This window comes from Microtus oregoni, unplaced genomic scaffold (assembly GCF_018167655.1).
Source record: "Microtus oregoni isolate MIOR12 unplaced genomic scaffold, Mior012 000005F_ref0000423, whole genome shotgun sequence".
In the NCBI taxonomy this organism is placed as follows: domain Eukaryota; kingdom Metazoa; phylum Chordata; class Mammalia; order Rodentia; family Cricetidae; genus Microtus; species Microtus oregoni.
Genome location: NW_024543064.1, coordinates 19833167 through 19850783, shown reverse-complemented (window position 1 = coordinate 19850783; position 17617 = coordinate 19833167). Strand labels below are relative to the sequence as shown.

The window sequence follows — 17617 nt, the reverse complement described above, 5'->3', positions numbered from 1 at the left end:
CTCAGCACCTGGAAGATGAGCCTGAAAACTGGCAAGATTGGCTAAGTGTCCTTTGTAAGTGGGGCTCTACTGGTGTTTGGGTCTCTTGCTTCCTCTGAACTTGGACAAATTATGTGGGTGTCCATTTCTTCACCGGCCACATAGACTGATAGTGCCTGCCTTACAAGGCTGTTGAGGTTACATAACCAGGCTCAGCAATAAGGGCCAGTACAGAGGAAACAGCCTTTGAGCTGGGCTTTGGTGGAAAGCAACGGATCAGAAGTGCGTACAGGCTGGTATATGGTGAGGAACACAGGGAACATGGGGTTAGCATGTGGACTTCACCATGGCCACCATACACTTGGCTTACAACAACTGGGCACTCCTGGCTGAGGAAACAGGTCACTCCCAACCCCAAACATAATGCCAAATATTTCCCCATAGGGAAGAAGATTCCTTCTAGAAGGAAATTTGGAAACTAGACAGGGAATGGCAGGGAATGCTGTGCCCCAGAGCTCCAGCTGGAAAGACTCAGACATGCTGTTAGCAACCAGATCGCTTTGCCCCAAGACCCCAGGGATACATGAGCTTAAGGAACTGGGGGTGGAGTGTGAAGGAAGAAAATGACAGACACCACCTGAACTTGAAACTTTATTTCCTGCCAGGGAGCCCCTTATGAAGGAGCAGGGGTGAGGCAGGCTGCACAGGGTTCATTGCAGCAACCACAAGTAGACCCAGTCGATCCATGGTGGCACCAGCTGCTCTGATGGGTTACTCACACTTTGGAATAGGGGTTCTATCACTAGCATGAGGGCTCCCTGGGCTGGAAACAAGTGGGGTTCACCTAACCTGATTTACAGGGGATCCACTCTGCATGTAATGCCATTTACCTTGCTAGCCAGGGCCCAGACGAGGGGCCATGGGTGAGCACTATGCTAGGACGGCTCTAGCAGACATGGATGAGCCTAGCCAACCCTTCAGGTCCCAAGTCTCTTGGCTCACAGTACTTCTCAACGCCACACCCCACGTCGGGACATGACTACCTGCCAGAAAGCAGCTGCAAAATCCAGCTCTGGCCAGTGTTTGGCCCAATGGCTCCATGTCTTCACTGTGTCCTGGGCATGGCAGAAGCAGTCCAGTGGCAGTGGCAGGAGGCACTCTAAGGGAAGGCCTTCCCAGGACAGTGAAGGGGATGCCACAGGGTGAGGACAAGGAGGCCCTTAGTGGCCTCATCTTACTCTACCTCGGCACTTCCATCCCAAGCCCCGACCCTACTTCCAACCCAGGAAACTAGCTGCCTGAGGGTGGGGATAAAGACTGGGACCAGGGAGAGGTGGCAGGGGCCTCCTTGGGAGCCTGGTGGGCTTGGGTCATCTGAAAACCATCACCGCAGGTTGAAGATGAGACTGACGGTCAGGATGATGCCCAGGAGAAGGACAAAGGGCAGCCACGTCCTCACAAAGGCTCCAACACTGACGGGAGAGCACAGGGGCACGGTCAGGTGAGCAGGCAGATGGTCTAGAACCCTCTCCTTCTGACCCAACAGGGTTGAAGGTCCTAGGAGGGTCCTGGAACTTATTCCTCAGTTTAATTTGCCAAGGGACAGGGCCTCGTCTGATGCCTACTCTGGAGGCCATGGAGGAAGCAAATGGACCGAGTCTCACTGGCACCCAGTCACTCATGACCAGGGGCTCCCATTTGAGGGTGAGACCCACAGAAGACTGGAAATGGATGGCCAGAGGCAGAGAGCTACGAGTCAGGGTCTCAACTCATGCCTGGCTCTGTCTTAATCCTATGCCCGGTTATGTGCTTTTGGGGGGAGTTTCTAAAGCCTTCTAGGGGCAAAGAAGCCCCCTGAGAATTTCTCTTCCAGAAGCTCTTAAAGATAAGCACAATAAAGAACAAAGTTGGTAAGGGGGTGGGGTGGGGAGGCTTCAGTTCAAGTGTGAGATGGTCCTAAATCTGGGCTCTACTGTGGGATATAGAAACTCACCCACCCTGAGTTCTCTCTCTGAATGTCTTAAGTCTCATAGGTCATGAGGGTGTGGCTTCAAAGACCAACCTGGACTAGGAGCTCAACTATCCAGAAGCTTGCCTCTGACAAAGGATATGGGGGGGGGGTAGGTGGAAGGGGAACACTATCCAAGGGATTTTTTTTTTTTGGGCGGGGGGTTTTCGAGACAGGGTTTCTCTGTGGTTTTGGAGCCTGTCCTGGAACTAGCTCTTGTAGACCAGGCTGGTCTCGAACTCACAGAGATCCGCCTGCCTCTGCCTCCCGAGTGCTGGGATTAAAGGCGTGTGCCACCACTGCCCTGCTCAAGAGTTTTGTTGTTTTTTTAAGACAGGGTCTCTCTGTGTAGCCCTGGCTGTCCTGGAATTAGCTCCATAGACCAGACTTGCCTCGAACTCAGAGATCTGCCTGCTTCTGCCTCAGGAGTGCTGGGATTAAAGGTGTGTGCCACCACCGCCCGGCTTATCTAAATTTACCTTATTTAGTATTGACCTGAACACCTGTAGGCTCATCGCTCTCCTAGAAGCCAGAACCACTGCAGTCCTTTTCCCAGGGACAGGGACAGCCCGGAAGCAGCCACCCAGTAAGCAACTGATAGGTCAACAGGGACCCACGTGGAGTAGGACTTTGCTACAGCCACCTGGTTCTCCACCAAGAGCTTGGTCGCTCTAGATTAGACCTCACAGTCTCTGTTCAACTGTCCCTGGTGACTGAAGGACTCCAGTGACAGTCTTCCTTGGAGAGCGGGGCTTGCAGGTGGGAAGACGGCTCACCACTCACCTGACATACTTCCCATAAATCAGGCAGAAGAAGCAGAGTGTCACCATGTTCCAGTTGGTACTATTGTTGTACCGCATCAGGTTCAGGGCCAGCGCCACATGTGAGTGGCAGTTGTCACAGCAGAGATTGTGCTGGAGACACAAGAGCAGCTGGGTCAGACTGGGCTGGGAGGAGGGGAAGGGAGAATCTCTGCCCCCAGGTCCCACCTACCATGCGGTGCTTGTACTCTTCAGATGCATCGTGCACAGCTGTGTCCCATGCATTGGGCCCACTGGCATACACCTGTGCGGGGTCCAATTTCCAGAACCTGAAGAGAAAAGGGAAAGTTCTGGGCACTGGCTCAGCCCCTCTGTGTTCTTCCAGCTTTATGAACAATTTCTGTGCGGGGTGCCCATGGCTATGGGGCCAACCAGGTCCTTGTCTAGTATGGTATGACTATTTCCTCCCAATTGAAACCCTTTCTTCAAGGAGGGGAGCTCTTTGAGACGTGGGAAATAAGGAAATCAAGTCTGTTCGCGTCTCCCCAGGAAGTGAAACAACTGTCACCAGGCAAGACCACCAGTGCCACGATGGCTCCTGGGGACTCAGCCTAGTCCAGAGCACCGTGTGCTTGGAATGTTTGGCTCCTATTTTTTTTTTTCTTTGAGACAGAGTTTCACGGTGAGGTCCTGGCTGGCCTTGAACTCAGATCTGCTTGCCTCTGCTGGGATCTAAAGGCATGTGCCACTGCCACTACCACGGGCTGTTCCCTATTATATTAAAATCCTGACCCCTGAGGAACTCCCTTCCAGTTGGGGTCAGTGATCCTGACCCGAGAGACCCCTCCACCCCTTTCATGTGTAGGAACCAGCAGGCCCTGTGTACCAGCACCCTGTTCTTGGCCTTCCTACTCTCCAAAGCTGAGACATGTTGTTGATGAGCCACCCACTCAATGGCATTTTGTCATGGCAACTGAATGGATGCAGACAGAGGGAACACCTGAGTCTAGGCTGATGGCAGAGGGGTCAGGTCAGTACTGGGGCTGTGGGAACAGCTTGAATGAGGAAAACATGCATAAACTGCGCAGCGTGTCCCAGAAATAAGTGATTGAGCAGCTGGAGGATTCAGGGGAAAACAAGGGGTCGGGAACCAACTGGCAGCTGAGGGGGAGATGCACGTGTCGCACTGAGGGGGACCCAGCAGCATTCTCCCCCACTCAGATTTCTAGAACCAATTGGCCTCAGGCAGAAGTGGGGTGGGGTGGGGTACAGCGACGGAACCAGCAGCAGGTACGGCAGGGAGAACCCTGTGGTCTGGACTGTGGTGCTCAGGGGCTCCGCATAAAACTGCCTTTGGAAATACCAAAACCAGACAACAAACACTCTGAAAAACAGCCCAAAGAACCCCCAGACCACATCTCCACCTGCCCGAGGAAGCCAGAGATGGGAGCTCTGCTCCAGGTCAGCTCGTCCAGCAGCTTCCTGTGCAGTCTTGGACCACAGAATACCTGCTGTTCTTCTGAGGCATTGTCACCAGGCCCAGAGTCACAGGAACCACCCAGCGCTGAAGACAGGGCTGCAGCGAAACCTGCTTTGTTCTCAAAAGACCTGAGCGGCTACCACGCCCTCCAAGCAGCCTCCTAGTCCTGAAATGGCCTGCTTGTTCCCCAGCGTGGAAGGACTCCAGGCTACACAGGAAGACAGACTTACTGTAAGAGCTAGCTCTGAGGCTTCCTAACTGTGCGGCCTTGCCTGAGTCCTATCCTTTCCGTGCTCCTGTGCCGTGGATTGAAAACACAACCTCCCAGAACTGAGGCCAGACCTGGATGGTCTACAAGATAAGGCCCAGACAGGGACTGACACACTAGGCATCGGGTACAGGGCACTGTGTACTCAGGGGTTCTAACTGTCCTCAGGGTGCTGGTTCCTGCTGCGTCTCAAAGGGGGTCTGGCCAGTTACTCTGAGCAGGAGAAACCTGGCCCTAGGGCTAGACACAAGACTATTCACTTACTTGGCAGGCTTTCCAAAGGCCATGTTGTCTTCCTGTTGAGAGACAAGAGCAGAAGTCAGTGCAGAAACTACATCCAGTCTAATGACACCCTGTGCCAGTGGCTGAAGTGCAGTGACTTAGAAGGGACAGCAGAGTTGGGACACAGCATGGCATCTGTAGTGCCAGAGCCGCTGCTCTGTGCAAAGAATGCAGTGCAGGGGCTTCTCTGGGCCTCCCTGACGTCCTCAGCACAGTCTCTGACCGTTCATCATGGGCCACAGCTCTCTTCACGCTGTAACATCGGCCTCTGACTGCTCAACGCAACACTCATAGCTCACATGGGACCGGAGAGGGACACTTTCAGAGCAGGACAGAGGCTGCCAGACCCACAGACCTTTCTTATAAGGGAGACTGGGGAGTCCTAGACTCCCTATGTAGACACACAAACACCCCAGAAATATAATTTTATACATTGAGACAGGGTATCTCAATGTAGCCCTGGCTGTTCTGGAACTTTCTAAGGAGACTAGGCTGTCCTTGACCTCACTATCTCTGCCTCCTGAGTATTGGAAATAAATGCACATGCTACTATGCCTGGCTTTGTTTTTTTTTTTTTTTTTTTTGTTTTGTTTTTTTTTGAGACAGGGTTTCTCTGTAGCTTTGGTGCCTGTTCTGGAACTAGCTCTTGTAGACCAGGCTGGCCTCGAACTCACAGAGATCCGCCTGCCTCTGCCTCCCGAGTGCTGGGATTAAAGGCGTGCGCCACCACCGCCCGGCTTTGTTTTGTTTTTTGAAGCAGGGCCCAACTCTATACCCAACACTAACATGGAACTCAATATGTAGCCCAGGCTGGCTTTAAACTCTGGGCAATCCTCCTACCTTAGTGCTGGGATTAGAAAGGCATGATCCACTAGGCCTAGCTAGTAAAAGTATTAAGTTCACAGCAACAAGCCTTGCCCTGTTAGGATGGCTGTAATAACCATTAATACAAACAGACTATGCCATCACACACCCCTTCATTCTGGCTTCAGCTACCTAAAGACAGCAAATGCCTCATGCTCATCTGGAAATAGCCCACTGGGCTAGCGCTGGTCCATCCTCAGGGAGCAGATCTGAGAGCACAGCTGGTTCAGTCTAAAAGCCCCACCCTAGGGTGTCAGCCTCCCCTGTCCCCCAACCATGGCTCCCACCTTCTGAAGGTCCAGAGATGTGGTTCCTGGATGGGCTGACTCCACTCTTGCCTCTAACCCCTACCCATGTCTTGGTACCCAGGGATGGGGGCAGAGGGCTGAGCCAGTTACTTAAGATTCCTCTGGCCACACTGCCCTCCTGGCCTGTCCTGGAGGCAAGAGAAGGAAATGGGTCAAATACTGGTGAGGGGCAGAAGGCTAGGGCCAGGGTTGAGAGTTTTCTGTGACTTCCTGGGTCCAGGCTGGCCCTCTCTGTGAGTCTGTACACTCTCCAGGGCAGGGCAAATGGGGACTCACCGAAACAAAATAGGGGCCGGCAAAGTCCCGGATGACTCCCGTGGATGTGCAGATGCCCATGTGGCCGATAATGGGAAAAAACCACCTATAAGCAAACAGGGCAGGGAAAGGACAGAGCAGGTTAGGCAGTTGGGGAAGCACGTCAGACTGCTTCAGGGCAAGTCACATCACGAGGGAGGGGAGAAAGCACCAAAGAAAGGCAACTGTGACTTGGAGCACACTGGGATATCCTGCACCGCTGCCATCTCTGATAAAGGACACTAACACCAACACCAAACACAGGAAAGGACGCAGAGCAGCCAGCTCGTGGACTCTGCTGGGGAGATAAAACACCTCTCTCGTGGGAAACTGGCAGGCCCTGTAGGCTATGCCTCAGCAGCCCGAGGATGTACAGAAAGAAACAAGGCCCTGTGCACAAACACTGACAAAAACATACATAGTACTCTGAGTGCTTGCTTAACATAAACAAAGCCCTGGGCTTGAACCCCAGAACTGTAAAAAACAAACACCCTTAATGAACTGTGCTCATAAAAATGTGTACTTTTTATTGGAGCTGGAAAGATGGCCCAGAGGTTAAGAGCACTGGCTGCTCTCTAGAGGACTTGGTTCAATTCCCAGCACCTACATGGCAACTCATAACCACCTAACCTTCGTGGGCACCAGACACAGATGTACTACACAGACATGTATGCAAGCAAAACATCATAGACATAAAATAAAAAAAAAAATTAAAGTATATCTTTTGTTGTATGTAAATTATCTCAGTAACAACAACAACAAGGTAACAAAACCCAACTGAACTGGACATGGCTAGAATACGCCTGGAATCCTAGCACTTGGGAGGCAGAGGCAGGCAGATCTCTGTGAGTTCATGCCTTATCTATATAGTAACAGTTTATCTCAAAAACTAATGGGAATGGAGGGGTGGGGGCTGGAGAGGGAGAGATGGCTCAGTGGTTAAGAGCATTGCCTGCTCTTCCAAAGGTCCTGAGTTCAATTCCCAGCAACCACATGGTGGCTCACAATCATCTGTAATGAAGTCTGGTGCCCTCTTCTGGCCTGCAGGCAAACACACAGACAATATTGTATACATAATAATAAAAAAAAAGAACTAATGGGAATGGAGAAATGGCTTAGCCATTAAGAGCACTTGCTGTTCTTGCAGAAGACCAGGGTTCAGTTCCCAGCACCCACAGAGTAGCTCACAACTCCTTAATTCCAATTCCATAGGATGTGAACCCTCTTCTGACCTCCATGACCAACAAGCATGCATGTAGTGCACATATACGCATACAGCAAAACATCCATCCATACAAAATAAAGTGTTTGAAAAATAAATGAAACCACACACACACACACACACACACACACACACACACACGGAAATGCATGTTTAACAGGAAAGTAAGTAAAACTAGCATAGCCTTGCAATAGTTGCAGGTAACAATGAAAACACATTTCTGTTTATTTCTGTCTACATACACTATCGACTCTCAAGAGCACACGCCTGAAAGAAAGCCTGACTTAAGCATATAAAATACAGCACTGTTAATGTTCCAGAGAAGACAAAGCAAATCTAAGGTTAGTGCACTAGCACTAGCAAGATGTGGCTCAGCTGTGAGGGTGCCCGCCACCAAGCCTGATGACCAGAGTTTGACTCCTGGGGCTCACATGGTAGAAGGAGAAATGACTCCATAAAGCTGTGCTCTGACCCGCACATGTACAGTGACACACTCACTCCTGTATATACACACATTAAAAATAAAGTAAAAAAAATTGCAAATGTTATTTTAAATTATGTGTATGTACATGTGTTTGCATGCAGGCAGGATGGGTACCCACGAGTATTGGATCCCACTGAGCTGGCCTTGCAGTGGTTGTCAGCCACCTGACACAGGGGCTGGGAAGTACGCTTGGGCTCTAACACTACATGGTCTTAACTGCTGATCCATCCCTCCAGCCCATAAACTAAGAGTGCTTGCTGCTCTCCCAGAGGACCAAAAGAGTTAGCAGAGAGTATTCCGAATCTTCCCAACATAGAGAAATGGTAGCTGAAGCAATGGATACACCATTTACCCTGATTTGACCGTCATGCTCTCTGTGTGTACGGTGTATGTGTGTATGGTATATATGTGTGTATGGTGTGTGCGCATGTGCTCTAGTGGATGTGTGGAGGTCAGAGGACCTTGGGTGTTGCTTTGTCTTCTGCCCCTTAACAGGATCTTACTGCCGTGTACACCAGGCTAGCAGCCTGTGCACGTCTGGGGATTCCCTGTCTCTGCCACCTCACCATAGGTGTCCTGAGATTCCAGGTGCCTTGTTCCTATGCTAGTCTTTGCATGGGTTCTCGGGATCTTATGTTTGCGAGGCAAATATTTTGCCTGCCCATTTTAAAAATACATATTAGAGCTGGGCAGTGGTGGCACACACCTTTAATCCCAGCACTAGGGAGGCAGAGGCAGGTGGATGTCTGTGAGCTCAAGGCCAGGCTGGTCTACAGAGTGAGTTGTGAGTTGTAGGGCAGGCTGGAGCAGGCTCTTCGTTCCCATCTTCCTTCAGAGTAACAAGTGCTTTGCTGAGGGCCCACTGCTTCCTTCCACCTATGTAAGACACTGCACACACGTGGAGCGCACAGTGTTGCACCGTGTTAAACCCTGCTACCTGACCGAGACAGTGAGCCGCTGACAATCGCAGTGAACACAGGCCGGAAGCCAAGAACTGTGGGCAACGACACTCCCCTGGCTCAGAACCCAATCCCAAACTCTTTGAGACCAGATTCCTTTCAACTGGCAGGGGACCTGGCTCTGAGCTGCCGGCTGATGGAACTGGGAATGAAGGTGTGGGAGACAAGGCTAAAGCACTGTGCCCAGCAAAGTCCCAGGGAAAGAACTCTCGACACATCTTGTCAGGCATGCTCCAGAGCTCAGTTAGCTGCTGTCTCCTCTGGACCTAGGACAAACGTGGTCCTTAGTAAAGGGTTAGTGAATGAAGGAGTTGCTAGCCCTGGAGTTTCTGACTTTACCCCCTCATCTACATACAGCACAACAGCATCTGCTTCCACAGCTGATGTAAGGACCGATGACGACAATGAACAGCAAATGTTCAGCTTTTTGGTTATTAGCAGCAGCTATTGTTAGCAGCTCAGAAGTGGGGGACAGGTCTTGGGCTCATGGTCTTCCTTGGATCTACCTCTCACAGGCATGAGAGTCCCCATGCCACATCTATCCCTGCATTCAGCAAACTCACATAGTCATGTCATTACCAAAACAACTATATCTGTCTCTTCTGCTGAAGGGTGAGTCCTCCAATGGGAGTAGAGAGTCTGAAGAGAACCAAGATGTACACTGCTTCTAGCCTGGACCGCGGGGAACTCCGTGTCTCCACCTCAAGCAGCTACCACTTCTCTGCAGAGGACCATGCCACAAAGAGTTCTAAAAACGAGGAGCTGATCCGATGGCTCAGTGTGTAAAGGCAGCTGTGCCGAGTCTAATGACCTGTTTGATTCCTAGGACTCACGCGGCAAAAAGAACTAAGTCCTGTAAGCTGTCCTCTGACCTCCAAGGGTACTCATACACATACAGAATATATATATATATATATAAAATATGTATTATATATTAATTGCACTATAGTATATAACATATAATAGTATATATTATGTATTAATTGTGATGCAATGTGTGTGTATCTGTGTGTATTTCAAAACAGAGTTTCTCTGTGTAGCCTTGGCTGTCCTGGAACTCAATCTGTAGACCAGGCTGGCCTCAAACTCAGAGATTCACCTGCCTCTATCTCCTGGCTCATGACACCACCACCTAGCAGAAATAACTAACTTTTTAAAATGAAGAGATGAGGAAAAGGCCAACAGGGCTAGCATGACAAGTTCTCACACAGTTCGTTCTCTTCCTGGCTCTACACCATATCTGGGGCTCTCTCCATTGGTCACTTGTTATTCTCCACCCTCCCATCACCTCAGGAGCAAGCAGCAACTGCTTTCCTTGCCAGGGTGTGGCTATATACCTAATACACCCGGGCCTTGCTACCTACAGCTACAGAGGCATAACAAGTCAATCAGCCAATGTGTTAGAGGAACATTTAACAAATTAACAAGCACATATTGTAAGTTGTTTTTTGTTGTTGTTGTTGCTGTTCTGGTTTTTCTTTTTTTAGCTTTGTTTTTTTGGTCCAGGGTCTCCCTCTGGAACACTAGGTTGCCCTGGGCCTTGCTCTGTAGCCTAGGATGGCTTTGATACTCTCAGGGACCCTCCTACCTTAATCTCTTGGAGTGCTCTCAGATCAGAAATGTGAACTACAGTGCCTAGACTCAGACTTCGGTATTTTTCTTTTATGGTTTATTTACTTTTACTTATTTAAAGGTTTTGTCCTGCATGCATGTATATGTTGTGCACCACCTGTTTGCCTGGTGCCCATCAGATCCCCGGGAACTGGTGATACTGACAGCTGAGTATTATCACAAGGGCGCTGGGAATTGAACCCTGGTTTGTAAGAGCAACAAGTGCTCTTAACCACTGAGTCACTGATTTAGCCCCACTCCCATCCGTTTTTGCCTGTCTACTGAGTGCTGGGATCACAGGTGTGCCGGGATCACAGGTGTGCATCACTATGCCCAGTCTCCACCCTAGTTGAGACAGTCTCTCTCACTGGCCAGCAAGCCTCAGAGAGCCTCTCATCCCCACGCCCTCAGCTCTAGGATTGCAAGCAATGCACTGCTGCATTTAGTTTCTCATGGGGGACAGGACTCCAACGCTAGGCTCTTCTCACGGCAAGCCCTTTACCAACTGAGCCATCTCCCCAAATTGTTTAACATAACACAAAAGTTAGAGTCATTAGCTGGATAGGGTGTTATATACCTGTAGTTCCAGAACCCAGAAGCCTGAGGCAGGGGGATCAGGAGTTTAAAATCAATATGAGGTACATAATAAATACCAGCCCAGGCTGGGCTACATATAAAAATCTTGTCTTAAAACCAATCAAATAAATGCAAAAACAAAAGATTAAAGCAATTTTAGGATCAGCAACATTTGAGGCTAAAGATGATTTCTTCTCCACACACTTTGGCTGGTTCTGTTTGTTGCAGACTGGGTCTCACTCTGCAGGCCTGGCTGGGGTGGAATGCCAACCATCAAGCTGACCTCTGACACCTGCCTGCCTCTGCCTCTGGGTGCTGGGATTAAAGATGTGATTCACAATGCCTGGTGGCTGATTTTAAGAGGCAAAAACACACATGCCCACAGGTGAGGGGCGCTGTGGCATGCTGAAAGACATTACAGTTGGTAAACTTGACTTCTGAATGTCTTCTTGCTGGGGCAATAAACGGACCAAGGCAATTCTACAAGAAACTCAGCTTCACCATGGGGGAAGAGGATTCCTATAAAGTAATTCAAAGAAATGGAAATGAAAGAGCTTGCAAACTGCCCGGGTTGTTAAGACTGAAGTGGGAGGGCAGGAAGTTGCACCTATGTTCCTGCTTCTCTTCTTCCACCAGGAGGCAGACACTTAGGTATCTGATTTGGTTTGTAACTCAGAAGATGTGGGGGGTTAAATGTTGGCATGGGCCTCCCCATGCTGACATTCCATGAATCAGTGTGGCCTCAATCAAACTCACCTTTGCTTCTAAAGGCAAAACGTCTTGCGTACAGCAGATGGCCAGTAAGCATTCATTTGCTCAATGAGTGAAAACCAAAACCAAAACAAACAAAACGGGGAATAGCCGGGCAATGGTGGCGCACGCCTTTAATCCCAGCACTCGGGAGGCAGAGACAGGCGGATCTCTGTGAGTTCGAGGCCAGCCAGGTCTACAGAGTGACTTCTAGGGCAGGCTCTAAAACTACAGAGAAAACCTGTCTCAGAAAAACAAAAAACAAGAAAACAAAACCAAAAACGGTGGAATGAATGAACATACTTCTTCAGATAATGGTTAAAGGACTTTTCTGTACACCTGCAGCTTACGAGTCTGCTAGTTACCTGCCTTTCCCGCTTATCTACCCTTGTCCTCCTCCCCAATTAGACTAGGGGTAACCATGAAGAACGGAAGCATGCATGCGCGGTAACGCACTGTACAGGTGGCAGGGTTCTAGGGACCGGGTGCCGGTTGGCCCAGGGTAAGGGTTGCCCCAAGTCTGAAAAAAATCTAGAACGGCACACCGGAGGACGCTCGGGCTCTTCCCGTCTTCGCGGTGACACCGGAAGACACTCACGTGAGGACCGGGATGGGCGTCCATACCACGCAGTAGGGGAAACGGCTCCGCTCCACGTCCATGGCGATGCCACCGGACCCGTGGTACTGCTTCAGGTCCGTCTCGGCCGCCGTCGGTGCTTCTACTTCCGCCATCCGAGGAGGGGGCGGCGGCGGCTGCGACAGGAGCGGAGAACTCCCTTCCGCTTCCGCCATGCTGCGCGCGGCCCGCTCGGACAGGCCCAGCTCAGGAAGGCCTGGCTGCGGCCCCGCTCGCCCCTGTTTCGTCACTTCCGGGAGGTTAGGGGTCCGCCTGGTTGGTCTTCCCTCCGGGAATTGAAGTCTTGTCTTTTTGTGCCCGGCCAGCCTAGCCTCTTCCCGCGCTTGTAGCTGAGCGGATGTCTATGCGGTCCTCAGGCAGCTCTCCGTCTAGCACTAGGGAGACCCACAGCCAATCGCGGTTCGGTTCGCCGGCACGTGATGCAGGCAGTGGGAAGGGAGGATTGGAAGACAAGAAGGGAACCAGGCTACAAAAAGGTGTGTGAAAAATGAGGCAGAGAAGCAGATTGCCTCAGTGGGCTGAGACTGCTTTATTGGAACAGTGGGGTTGGAAGACATGTATCCGCACATAAGTAGATACCAGAAAGTTCCAGGTTTTTTTGGATGTGGTTTGTCTAGAATCAGAGTGAGTTGTTTTCCATGCCCAGCCATATTGTTTCTGCAGGTGGAGCAGACCGGACAGGTTAGAGCTAAGTCACTCTTTCTGCTAGGGACGATGGCACAGTTCAGCCAGACTTGATTCCTCATGACCTGAGGCTATTAGCCTACAGAAGGTATGGACGAATGCACTAAGGAAAGATAAAGCTACGCCCTTTGAGAAGATCTTCCACCAAATTATTCTTTTTTTTGGGGGGGGGGGTCGAGACAGGGTTTCTCTGTGGTTTTGGAGCCTGTCCTGGAACTAGCTCTTGTAGACCAGGCTGGTCTCAAACTCACAGAGCTCCGCCTGCCTCTGCCTCCCAAGTGCTGGGATTAAAGGCTTGCGCCACCACCGCCCGGCACCAAATTATTCTTTAATGGTGTCCTATGAAAAGCCTGCTGTCCTGATGCTTAAATGTATTTTTAAAAATTTATCTGTACTGTGTAGAATCCGAATGGCTTTGACTACACAGTTCCTCATGTAACAGATGCTCCCAGAACTGTGTATATCCCTACTGAATGTACACGAAATGTACCTCGATTTAGATATCTTTTAAGATCTCACTGGGCTAAGTGGTTTAATTCCTTTAATTCCAGCACTCCAGAAGTAGAGGCAGGCAGATCTCTGCTAGTTAGAAGCCAGCCTGGTCTACAGAGCTAGTTCAACCAAGGATACACATAGAAATCCTATTACAAAACAAAAAACAAGCCGGGCGGTGGTGGCGCACGCCTATAATCCCAGCACTCGGGAGGCAGAGGCAGGCGGATCTCTGTGAGTTCGAGACCAGCCTGGTCTACAAGAGCTAGTGCCAGGACAGGCTCCAAAGCCACAGAGAAACCCTGTCTCGAAAAACAAAACAAAAAAAACAAAAAAAAAAAACAAAAAACAAAGCAAAAAAACCTCACTAGAAGCATAGCTGAAACTAAGTCTAATCCACTCAAAATTCCTTTGAGCACACTTGTACTTCTTTCATGAATGACCCTGTGCAGTGTGAACCCTGTGTGGTGTGAACTCTGTGTGATGTGAACCCTGTGTGGTGTGAACTCTGTGATGTGAACCCTGTGCAGTGTGAACTCTGTGTGATGTGAACCCTGTGTGATGTGAATCCTGTGCAGTGTGAACCCTGTGTGATGTGAACCCTGTGCTGTGTGAACCCTGTGCTGTGTGAACCCTGTGTGATGTGAACCCTGTGCAGTGTGAACCCTGTGTGATGTGAATCCTGTGCAGTGTGAACCCTGTGTGATGTGAATCCTGTGCAGTGTGAACCCTGTGCTGTGTGAACCCTGTGCTGTGTGAACCCTGTGTGATGTGAACCCTGTGTGATGTGAATCCTGTGCAGTGTGAACCCTATGTGATGTGAACCCTGTGCAGTGTGAATCCTGTGTGATGTGAACCCTGTGCAGTGTGAACTCTGTGTGATGTGAACCCTGTGTGATGTGAATCCTGTGCAGTGTGAACCCTGTGTGATGTGAACCCTGTGCTGTGTGAACCCTGTGCAGTGTGAACCCTGTGCTGTGTGAACCCTGTGTGATGTGAACCCTGTGCAGTGTGAACCCTGTGTGATGTGAATCCTGTGCAGTGTGAACCCTTGTGATGTGAACCCTGTGCAGTGTGAACCCTGTGTGATGTGAACCCTGTGCTGTGTGAACCCTGTGTGATGTGAACCCTGTGCAGTGTGAACCCTGTGCAGTGACCCTATGCAATGAGAACCCTGTGTGGTTCAAACTCCATGCAGTGAGAACCCCGTGCGGTGAGAACCCTGTGCTGTGTGAACCCTGTGCAGTGTGAACCCTGTGCTGTGTGAACCCTGTGCTGTGAGAACCCTGTGTAGTGTGAACCTGTGCAGTGAGAACCCTGTGTAGTGTGAACCCTGTGCAGTGTGAATCCTGTGAATGTGAACCCTGTGCAGTGAGAACCCTGTGCTGTGTGAACCCTGTGAATGTGAACCCTGTGCAGTGAGAACCCTGTGCTGTGTGAACCTGTGCAGTGAGAACCCTGTGTGGTGTGAACCCTGTTGCAGTGTGACCCCTGTGCGTTGACAACCCTGTGCTGGGGCTGGAGAGATGGCTCAATGTTAAGAGCACTGACTGCTCATCAGGAGGTCCTGCATTCAATTCCCAGAACCCACATGGTGGTTCACAACCATCTGTAATGAGATCTGGTGCCCTCTTCTGTCCTGCAGGCATACAGACAGACAGAACACTGTACACATAATAAAGAAAGAAAGAAAGAAAGAAAGAAAGAAAGAAACCCATGCTGTGTGAACCCTGTAAGGTGAGAACCCTGTGTGGTGTGAACTCCATGCTGTGAGAACCCTGGAGGAAAGTGCCCCTCCAGCACAGTTTAGAATAGATGCGCTGTCACACTAGTTCCTGACTCAGTCACAATAGTTGTCTAACTTCTTCTGTGCCCCAGGTTTACAAGGCAAGTGTGTGTCTTCGCAATTCTTTTGCCAGCACTGTTAACTTACATGCTGCCTTTTATCCATTGATTATATGGCTGGATGAGTAAACAACCAAAGCAAATCTCGGGGTTCTGCCACAAAGTTGGCAGTACTGACAAATGCCACATGTAATCTGACAAGCTTCAGTGGCTTCCCATTGCACTGCCCTGGAACTCGCTCTGTAGACCAGGCTGGCCTCGAACTCACAGAGCTCCACTGCCTGTGCCTCCTGAGTGCTGGGAATAAAGGCGTGCGCCACCACTGCCTGGCCTACTGTATCTACCATGTTTTAATTTACAAGATTCTGTACCTTCCAGATCGTGTCTTCTTACTTCTTCACCACTGATACCCTAACCTATGATCACTTCCTTCCATATCTCTTCATACTGAGGAACATGGCACACACCCCACCCCCTGCCCTCTACCCACTTTAATTAATTTCCATATATCCATCTACACTTAGATGCAACATCGTCTTCTCAGCCAGCCAGTTTTTGGCTTCCAGTCTGAATTAAAAAGTCCCTGTCACTCTCCTCTGGAACACCCTTTTTCCATAGCACATTTACAGCCATGAACTGTTCGCCTCCTCCCCTGGGGAGGAATGGTTGTCTTCATTTCTGCGAATCCATGCCTCATATAGTGTTAGTGGTTTTTAACCAATATTCACTAAACCGGATCGGTGACAAAAACTTTAGGCTTGGCATAATATTTTGGTAACAGACTGTCTGAGCAAAGGGACCTAGCTTATCGTCTGCTACTCCCTTGTGCTCTGAGCCCTTTTTTTTTTTTTTTTTTTTTTTTGGTTTTTCGAGACAGGGTTTCTCTGTGGTTTTGGAGCCTATCCTGGAACTAGCTCTTGTAGACCAGGCTGGTCTCGAACTCACAGAGATCCGCCTGCCTCTGCCTCCCGAGTGCTGGGATTAAAGGCGTGCGCCACCACCGCCCGGCACTCTGAGCCCTTTTAAGAAGGGTTCCTGGAGGCTGCTGGGCACAGTGATTTAGTACTGTGCTTTTTAGTACTATGCTCAGAGAGACCCCTAGCTTTCCTCTTATAGTCTACATTATCCTCCCTTTGCCCTGGGTAGCTACAGAAGGCAGGACGTGAAGGTCATGTGGTGAAGTCAGCTCTCTGACTCCTGCAGGAGGAGGTGGGGGGGGGTGCTTATCTCCCAGGTTTGGCTTCCACTCGGAGCAATCCCAGAGCCCCTTCTCTCACAGGCATCACCTGGTTCTCACCCAGAGCGCTCAACTCCCTGGCCTGTGTCCTTGCCTCGCCTGCCTGTTTCCCTTTCCCTCCAGCCAGATGGATAATCTCCATCAAAGACTATCGCTGCCTTCCAGGCTCAGAGGATCACAGCAGGGCCTGGAAGAGGCTCCTCTTACACAGAGTTTGTTTGAGGATTGATGGGGTTCAGAGCCACCCCTCCCCCAACACATACACTACCCAAAATAGTAATGACCATCTGGATCCATTTATGGGGCTGCCTGGAGGGGAGGGGAGGACGGCAGAGTGGGAACTGTCAAGCCGGTAAACCTTTGGCGGTAAGATGCTGCCCCTTAGAAAGTGAGCTTAGGGTGCTCCCTGTTTTGGCGGGAGTCAGGACACCCCTCCTCAAGCGACTCCATGTAGGATTCCTCAGGGCACCTCACTCATTCTGGCATCCAAGCCTCTCCCTGGGCTGGTCCCAAATTTCCTTCCCAGACTCCTCTGTGTCCTTGGGATTTTGTGACGCTGGCCTCACTGTACCTCATAGTCTCTGCTTGCCCTGTTCCTCAGTCAGGAATGCCCTTTTCCTCCTCTTCCGCACCACGTTCAAGGTTTAAGGCTAACGCTTCTAAGCTTCCAGAGCAAGAGGGCTGTTTCCACCTATTGAATATTCATGTGTGCTTGCATTAGCATTAGCATTAGCTGTTTACACGTCTGTCTCCCCCTGGAGATTGTAAAACTCCTTGAGAAAGGGACTGACGGGATCTAATGGTCCCTATAGTCAGCCGGTAGAGAGGGGCTGCTCAGGGAATGCCCTTGGAGCTGTTCGTTGACCATATATGGTC

The 17617-nt window shown here is 50.3% G+C and overlaps 1 protein-coding gene across 1 annotated transcript; it reads right to left on the bottom strand.

Annotated features, from left to right (window-relative positions):
- Positions 1-617: 617 nt before the first annotated feature.
- Positions 618-12795, bottom strand: Tmem222 (transmembrane protein 222). Its single transcript, XM_041651728.1, has 6 exons — positions 12445-12795; positions 6227-6311; positions 4761-4792; positions 2981-3077; positions 2771-2901; positions 618-1451 (listed from the first exon to the last, which is right to left on the bottom strand). The coding sequence occupies exons 1-6, from the start codon at positions 12636-12638 to the stop codon at positions 1364-1366; spliced, it is 627 nt and encodes a 208-aa protein (XP_041507662.1). The 5' UTR covers positions 12639-12795; the 3' UTR covers positions 618-1363.
- Between the last annotated feature and the right edge of the window lie 4822 nt (positions 12796-17617).

What these genes read in the sequence shown, in the direction of transcription:
- Tmem222 (XM_041651728.1), bottom strand. Translation starts at nt 12,638, where the DNA reads ATGGCGGAAGCGGAAGGGAGTTCTCCGCTCCTGTCGCAGCCGCCGCCG. An exon ending in AAGAGTACAAGCACCGCATG is followed by an intron (nt 2,902 to 2,980) that starts GTAGGTGGGACC and finishes TTGTGTCTCCAG; the next exon opens with CACAATCTCTGCTGTGACAA. An exon ending in ATTTATGGGAAGTATGTCAG is followed by an intron (nt 1,452 to 2,770) that starts GTGAGTGGTGAG and finishes CTCTCCCGTCAG; the next exon opens with TGTTGGAGCCTTTGTGAGGA.